The sequence below is a fragment of the Populus euphratica genome, unplaced genomic scaffold (genome assembly GCF_000495115.2).
Source record: "Populus euphratica unplaced genomic scaffold, PopEup_1.0 scaffold622.1, whole genome shotgun sequence".
Classification (NCBI taxonomy): domain Eukaryota; kingdom Viridiplantae; phylum Streptophyta; class Magnoliopsida; order Malpighiales; family Salicaceae; genus Populus; species Populus euphratica.
Window position 1 is genome coordinate 28,039 of NW_011500499.1, and position 7,990 is coordinate 36,028.

Genomic DNA, 7,990 nt, shown 5'->3' on the forward strand with positions numbered 1-7,990 from the left:
TGTTGGATGTTTTGTTTAAAATATTTTAGAATTTATATTTGGTTTGTGTTTTGGATATTAAATTAAATTTATGTTGCTGGTTTAAAATTTAAATTTGATTTATATAAGTGTTGCATTATAAATTTGTAATTAGTAGATGTTTTATACAAGTTTTTTTTTTAGGATAAGTGTTGCATTATAAATTTGTAATTAATAGGTGTTTTATATAAGTTTTTTTTTTGAAGGTTGACCCGGGTCAACCTATTTGACCCATGACCCGATCATCGGACCGGGTCGATGACCGGATGACCCGATCACCGGACCGGGTCGATGACCAGTCGGGTTTTAAAACTATGCGCGTAATCAAAGTGAAAATGAAACACGATCTAATTACTGAATATACGTGTAGAAAAATAAATCTGCAACAGAAGATGCAAGCTCTGATCTTACAGCGTGCATAGGCAAAAACAAATATAAAAATCCAGACACAAATTCGGACCAGAATTCGATCGCTCGCTCGCTCTCTCTCTCAATCTTTGTCTCGCTGCAGTCTCGATCGGCCTTACCATAAAAGAAAGAAGAAAACCAGAAATAAAATAGAATTAAAAATAAAGCTACTCCTTGATTTGTTTATATATTTTTTAATTAATCAGATTTGTAGCATGATAATATCTATCTATCGCTCCCGCTGCTTAGTCTCATAAACCCTAGAGAAAAATTTACAATTTGTACTTCAGGTATTTTATTTATCAATTTATTTTGTCTTCAATAATTGCTAATTTATCCTTGTGATCTTTCTATTTATTAACGGAATTGAATGGAATTTTTGTAGTGTAGGGAGCGAGAGGGTTGGTGATTGAATTTGGAAACGGTGAGTTGGTGGAAATGCCAGAGGAGGAGGAGGAGTTAGTAGAACTCAAGTTTAGATTGTACGATGGATCGGATATCGGTCCGTTTAGATATTCACTAGCATCCACTGTTGCTATGCTCAAAGAAAGAATCGTCGCCGACTGGCCAAAAGGTCTGTCTGCTCTGCTATTCTTTAATTACTTCACTCATCATTTTCTCTTTTTTTCAATTACAAAGTTTCATTTCTATTTTACTCAAGCAAATTCGTTTGTTTATTTATTTTATTGCTTAGTTTAGCTTGAAAAATTGGTGCAACGCAATTATGAAGGCTGTAAATAATTAATTTCATATTGATATGCTTAGTAAGGGCTGGAACAATTCCTTGCGATGCTGTATGATCGTTTAGTTGCATGATTTGGATAACTTATCTGGTGAGTGAATCAATATGTGGTTCCAGTTTGATGAGAGCATTATATTTTGGGTTAGTAATTTATTTATTTTTGTGGTTGGATGGGGAATAAGCCATGCCATGTCTTCCTGAAATTATCATAGGCAACTAAGATATGATTTACATATGCCTAGTCCTGCTGGTATGTTCTTTGTTAGTTCAGAATGTAGAGAATGTTGTGTGAGGATGTTTTGGATGCAGAGACTCAGACGGGCTGCATTTTATTTTTCAATGTTAATTTGAAACAGGATTGAACCATTTTATCTTGTTAGTTTCCCTTGACAATACCTTTTTTAGCTAAGTTCTAGTTTTCTCCCGGTTATTGTTATTGTGCTATTTTATATTCTTCTTTTGCTTAGGAAATCAAGACATTATTGTTCGCCAGATACTCTCTGGGCACAATATAGGTTCCGTGTTTACTTGATTTTGTTTTGGTTGACTGGGGCAGGGGGAAAGTTATACATATGTAGTCTTGATATATGACATGTCATCATGTTAAGAACTATGTCCTTCGCTTCTATTCTTATTTGGCATCCTTGCTATTTCTACTTCAATCTGATGCATATTTTGAGAAAATAAATTTTCCCGCACCTTCTCTACCAACCAGAGGACTCTTTTTCTCAAGCATTGAGTAGGTCGACAATAATCATGTCAATGATATTGGATCATTTCTTTCCCCTAGGGGATTCGCACTGCTTTTTATCAAGTAAAGACACCAGAGTAGCAAGGCCAAAGTTTTGCTGTGCTGTTACCAATCCTTTTCATGTACTGTGCTTTTCTGACGAGGCCATGATAATTGGGTTCCATTAAAGCATAGGGGGCATTGATTCTTTCTAATCTGTTTTTTTCTGCATGCATAACTTCCCCCGCCCTTTATTATCGATTTAAATTGATTGTTTATATTAAAGGTACTTCTTTGTGAGGACAGGGTACAAGTCTCTTTGATGTTTTCTTGAAGTAATCTTGTTATCCTATTGCAAATATTTTCCTACTCTCGTCAAGATTTTCTTTTGCATAATATCTAGTGCATCTAATAATGCAAATATAGCATTTCCAATGCAATGGGGAGCTGCAAGAGTGATTGAAGTATGAACTTGAAACTTGGATAAGGAATACCCTTTTATGCATGTATCAAACTACCTCTATCTCAGATTACCAATGTCACAATTGGAATCAGGAAAGGAAACTGTGGCACTTCTGACTTGATTGTTGATGAAGACAATGCATTCTATCCTTCAATGCAATTTTCTTGCATGAAATAAATTACACTTAGAATTGGTTTGCCAAATATTATCCTGCAGTTTGGCCAATTGGAGATTTTATGCACTCTCCAAAATTGGGTGCCTGTGTGGCTGTGCCATACCCATGGTTAAATGGAATTTTGACTTTCAGCTACCACAAATGCTTTTAAATTCAATAGAGCGCATCATGTGCATCTTTGTATTTACAAAATGAAACATGATGACCTTGAGTTGGCATGGACATCCTGGTCTTTCTCAATGTGTATTGTGGCCTCCATTGCGGTAGTGTCCTTTTCAATGTCTTCATGTTGTACAGAAAAATATAATGTCAAAAGTAACTCTCTCTTTCTGGACCTTTCTACTAAAATTACCCTCCTTAGAGAAAGGATAAAGTTCTCAAAAGGATACTATGGTATGATGAGAGAAGTGAAAACTTATGCTCTGAAATCTTTAGTATTATTCTATGTGCATGAAAGGAAAGGGGAATGGAGACGTACATTCTTAGGGTGGATAGAATATATTATTGGAATCTTGTGTATGCTGAAGCATTTCATTCTATTCTGTAATTAGGTCTGACTTGGTTCCGTCTTTGTTCTGCATTGACTGTAACGCTTGGCTTTGGTTGGTGCCTTTGTACCGGGAGAACCACATGCTAAGCATCTTTCTTGTTGTAATTGATTGGTGACTAGAATTTTCATTTGTTTGCAATCATTGGATTATAAGCATGCTTAAAGATTAAGTTCATGGTGATTATGATTATAAGCCTTTTCTTTTTGCTCTAGAGAAATTGAATATCCCTTTTAAATCAAATGTTAACGTTTTCATTTTCGTAGGATGATATGGTTTTGATTGACATTTCCAGTATGGGATTTAATTTCTTTGTTCAGAGTCATTTTCTTTCTTTCTTTGGCATTAACTTATCCGTACTTTGTTAAGTAAGAAATACATCCATTGTTCTTAATTCTATTCTCTAACAATTGATCTATAAATTCAACTTGTCTTAGATAAAAAAATTGCACCCAAGGCAGCAAATGATGTCAAACTGATAAATGCTGGGAAAATCTTGGAAAACAACAAGACTGTTGGCCAGTGTAGGGTTCCTTTTGGGAACCTCCCGAAAGAGGTCATCACCATGCATGTTGTAGTGCAGCCATCTTTAGCAAAAGCAAAAGCAGGTAGTTTTATGCTCAAGTATTTAACACATGAATATATGGTGCCAATGCAAGTGGTAACATCATGTTTGGAATTGGTATTTTTTATGTGCTTCATCTTGTTCTCTTTGAAGAGACGTATTATGTCTTCCAAGGAATAATACCTTTGAGGACATCTTTTGTGTCAGTATCGAGATAATCTGGTCATGAAAACATGTAATCAAATCTGAATTTTCTTTCAGATGAACACTCCATTCTGTAATAAGATACAGCCTTAATTTGAGGTTTTTTTCCCTCTCTTCCAATGTGCTTGCTATAAGTTATTTTTATTTTATTTTCTTTAACAGAGAAAAAGGTGGATGAGGCCCCAAGAAAAAAATTCTGTTCATGTTCTATACTATAAAGATAGAGTTGGGCTCCTCTAAGGTGTAAGCTTGCTTTGAAGTTCCTAGGATCTCATGGCGATGGAAATCATTTACTTGGAAGAGAGTAATTTGTGAAATGATGCCGTCCCGCATCTCATTCTATATGTTTGTTTGAGGGCATCCCTATGTAACAGTTTGCTGGTGATGTATTAACACTTTATAAAAGAGTGTTTTTTGTATTATTATAGAGGCAGCCTCCTCACTCTCATTTAGTATTTATTTTCTACAAAGTTTTACGGGTTTGATCTTGTCTGAAATTTTATGATTAAGTGGAATGTGTTAAACTTGCCACTGTTTAAATGGCGAGGTGTTGTTGTTTGTGAGATCATTCAGTTTTGCACATGCAGGGTGTCAACACATGTTGAGGAATCGGGTTAAGCTGACCAGGCAGTATCAGGTATGCCCATGGCGCATCCGATTTCCCAAGTCCTCTCTAAATTCACTTCCAGTTCCTTTGCCGAAAGATAGGCATGCTTTACCTTTTCTTTTTTCTTTTTTTATTGATTTTCCTCCCTGAATTTTTTTGGACAAGATGGGCTAAAACTTTAGATGGGACGGAGAAAGGTGAGGGTCCGGGACAGGGTTACGGGACTTACGGTGGAGGCAAATAACCATTGTCTTGTCGCCCAACAGGATTGGTTGAAGTGTTCATGTAAGGTGATGAGGAAGGTTTTGTTACATGTGTACGGATATCATGATGGCGTTGTTAAATATCATATATGTAGTGGAAATTATAAAACAAAATTATTTGAAAGTTTTTAGAATTTTGTTAGATAAATTAAAAGATTAAAAATTGTTTATAGATTTATTATTTGAAAATTTGATTTTTTTTTTATTTTGCATAATTTTTTAAAGATTAGGTTTTGAAATTATAAGTCGTCCAATTGAATTACTTGTGAGAAATCTTTTAAATTCATATTTAGAAGAAATGGATTAATATATGTGAGTGTATCTCCTAATTTCTTTAATTTTAAGGAGAAATTTTTGGACAATTAAAATTTTGCTAATTAAAAAAAGATGATGTTTCTAAATGTTATTTATATATAATATTAGGAAAATAATATCATTTTCACTAATATTTTGTAAACATAAGGTTTATCTATATTTTTTGATGAAATCAAATTTATTGATTATGCTGTTAAAATTAAAAATTTCTACTTCTTAAAGCTTGCATAATATATTTGTACATTACTTTTCATGTTAGTCTTTATCTTAAAAACTCATTTAGATCTATTGGGTTTTATCTATTCAAGTAAATCAATCAAGTTCTAAACTTGATTAGTATATGAAATCCATAACTTCAAGTCATTTCTTAAAATGAATATTATGTAATACTTCCAAGTAATTGATAAGCTTATCAATCATGAGCAACATGTCATTCATGCATGATGTCCTACAAGATTTATAAAGATTTTGTATTTCTCAAGGTTCAAGTTAAACATTTAATGTTTTAGAAGTTAAACATTTAATGTTTTAGCTTTGAGAATATGTTTCATCTAGGTGTAGTGTTCTAAGAGGCGTAAAGAATTTCATTTTTATATATATATATAACTCTTGTAATATTTGGTCAAATATTAACCACCTCGATTCAATCAAATTTTCTTAATATTTATTTCAATTTGAATTTGAATTTGAATTTTATTAATATTTATATTGAACTTGGACATTTTAAATTCAAGTATATATAAATCATTTGTATAATTACTGGATCCATGAAAATATTATTAATATAAATAACAACATTTGTCTTTAATAATAAATTTAAATTCATTTAATACTACATAAAATAAAATGATGTCTTAACATATTAGAACAAAATAACAATTATAAACTTCTAGAACCAACCCATTGGGCAACATAAAATAACTAGTTTCTATAATTAATGCAACAACCCTTACTTTATTACTAAGTTGTAGGTCTATTCTACTTTCAACTAATTTTTTTTAGTTCTTGCATGCTATTGCAAACATGAAAACCATATTCAATATCTTCCTAAGAGCTATAATGCAAAGTAGTAAATTGGTTCTCAATTATAACCATACCTAAGTAGAAGCTTCATTAAGTTTCTTTGACTTCACGATTGCAAGATATTCCTTGAAATTCCTTCCCAAATGTCCTTCCTTGCAATAATAATGGCAAGTGCCCTTTATCTTTCTTGAAACCCTTAATAGGTTTGTTTACTTTAGAGATAACACCTTTATTTTTCTTATCCTACTTCTTAGACACTCTAAAAGATTGAACTAAAAGAACTAGGCCTTTTTTCCTTCTTAAGGGCTTTTTCAGTAGTTTAAGCATAGTAAACAATTATGACAATGTACTATCCAATTTCTTCATATGATAGTTCATAATAAGTTATGAAAAGCTTTGGCATAATGACTGTAAAATCAAGTCAAACTTATAGTTCATGATAAAACTCAATTGACCTAATTTCCCAGTATAGTGAATCATTTTCAAAACATGGGTGCTCACTGAAAAACCCTTTGTCATCTTGCAACGGAACAATTCCTTAAAGGTCTCACTCCTCTCTGTCTTACTGGCCTTATCAAATAATTTTTTAATCATGGTATGAGCATCTATATTCTTATGCAGCCTTTTAAGTTCGGGTGATATATTGGCTAACATCAAACATGTAGCATGTATATCGTCATTAACATGATACTAAAATTCATTCCTAACTTCTTCTTCAACATCCTCAGCAAAAGCATTTGGAACTGGGTTTTCAAGAACATACAACCTCTTTTCTTATTTTAGAACAATTCTCACAATTCAGTGTTAGTCTAAGAAATTTAATTTAATCAATTTATTAGTATTAAGTATGCTTCGTAGAGATATATTACTACTCATTTTGATCTACAAACTTATTTATATAAAGATAAAGAGAATTAGTTTCATACATACAAATTTAAATTCTAAATTTAGATAAGGTCTTTAATCCTAATTTGATATCTCACTATTTTCTTGTAAATAAATAACCCTCCTTATTAATTCAAGAAATCTTACTTAGATTTATCTAGTGAGTTAGGATCTCATTTAATTTATTTGACCTTTAGTGACTCAAAATGCAAAACCCTATTAAAAAAAGATAAACAAAAGAGAGAATTGAATTGGTTAATCCTTGGGAGGAAACATGAGGGAACCAGTGACACTATGATGTTCAACCTCTTTTCTTGCTTTAGAACAATTATCACAATTCAATCTTAATCTAAGAAATTTGATCTATTCAATTTGTTAGCATCAAGTATACTTCGTAGAGATATATTACTACTCATTTTGATTTACAAACTTATTTATATAAAGATAGAGATCATTAGTTTCATACATATATATTTAAATTATAAATTCAGATAAAGTCTTTAATCCTAATTTGATCTTTCACTATTTTCTTGCAAATTAATAGCCCTCTTTATTCGAGAAATGTTACTTAGATTTTTCTAGTGAGTTAGGATCTCATTTAATTTATTTGATCTTTAGTGACTTAACATGTAAAACCCTATTAAAAAAACATAAACAAAAGAGAGAATTGAATCGGATAATCCTTAGGAGGAAACACAGGGAACTAGTGACACGACCAAAAAATTTATATCTTCTCCCAAGTGTAGGAGTGTTGAACAAAAAAATAACCCAGCAAGACTAGAGTTAAACCACAAGGAGGTTAATTATATAAATTATAAATTATAAATTATAAATAATAATGATGATGATGATGATGATGATGATGGTTGATTAGTATTTAAAAGTGCATTTTTATCATGGTTTTATATCATCATTTTGCACTTGAAGTATCAATAACTCCTTAACCAAAACATGTTTTATAATAATATATCTAATAATATAAGATAACTTTAATTTGTGGTAAATGTCCATTTTAAATGCAGCCCTATCACATAAATGAAAGGA

General features: G+C 31.7%; 1 protein-coding gene across 3 annotated transcripts; it reads left to right on the plus strand.

The window, feature by feature from the left end:
• Positions 1-360: 360 nt before the first annotated feature.
• On the plus strand, positions 361-4,414 carry LOC105115042 (membrane-anchored ubiquitin-fold protein 4-like). Of its 3 annotated transcripts, none has more exons than XM_011011811.1 (4): positions 361-716; positions 812-1,000; positions 3,522-3,691; positions 4,011-4,414. In XM_011011811.1, exons 2-4 carry the CDS (start codon positions 865-867, stop codon positions 4,029-4,031), a joined length of 327 nt encoding a protein of 108 aa, XP_011010113.1. In that variant the 5' UTR covers positions 361-716; positions 812-864; the 3' UTR covers positions 4,032-4,414. The 3 variants fall into 3 exon arrangements, with proteins under 3 accessions (XP_011010113.1, XP_011010112.1, XP_011010111.1); XM_011011810.1 differs by having other exon boundaries at positions 363-716; positions 817-1,000; positions 3,522-3,692; positions 4,016-4,414; XM_011011809.1 differs by having other exon boundaries at positions 364-716; positions 3,522-3,692; positions 4,016-4,414.
• The last annotated feature ends 3,576 nt before the right edge of the window (positions 4,415-7,990 follow it).

Excerpts from the sequence above, each read along its gene's own strand:
- LOC105115042 (XM_011011810.1), top strand. The coding sequence starts at position 865 with ATGCCAGAGGAGGAGGAGGAGTTAGTAGAACTCAAGTTTAGATTGTAC. Across the intron at positions 1,001-3,521 it reads CGTCGCCGACTGGCCAAAAG|ATAAAAAAATTGCACCCAAG; the intron begins GTCTGTCTGCTC and ends AACTTGTCTTAG. Across the intron at positions 3,693-4,015 it reads TTTAGCAAAAGCAAAAGCAG|AGAAAAAGGTGGATGAGGCC; the intron begins GTAGTTTTATGC and ends TTTCTTTAACAG.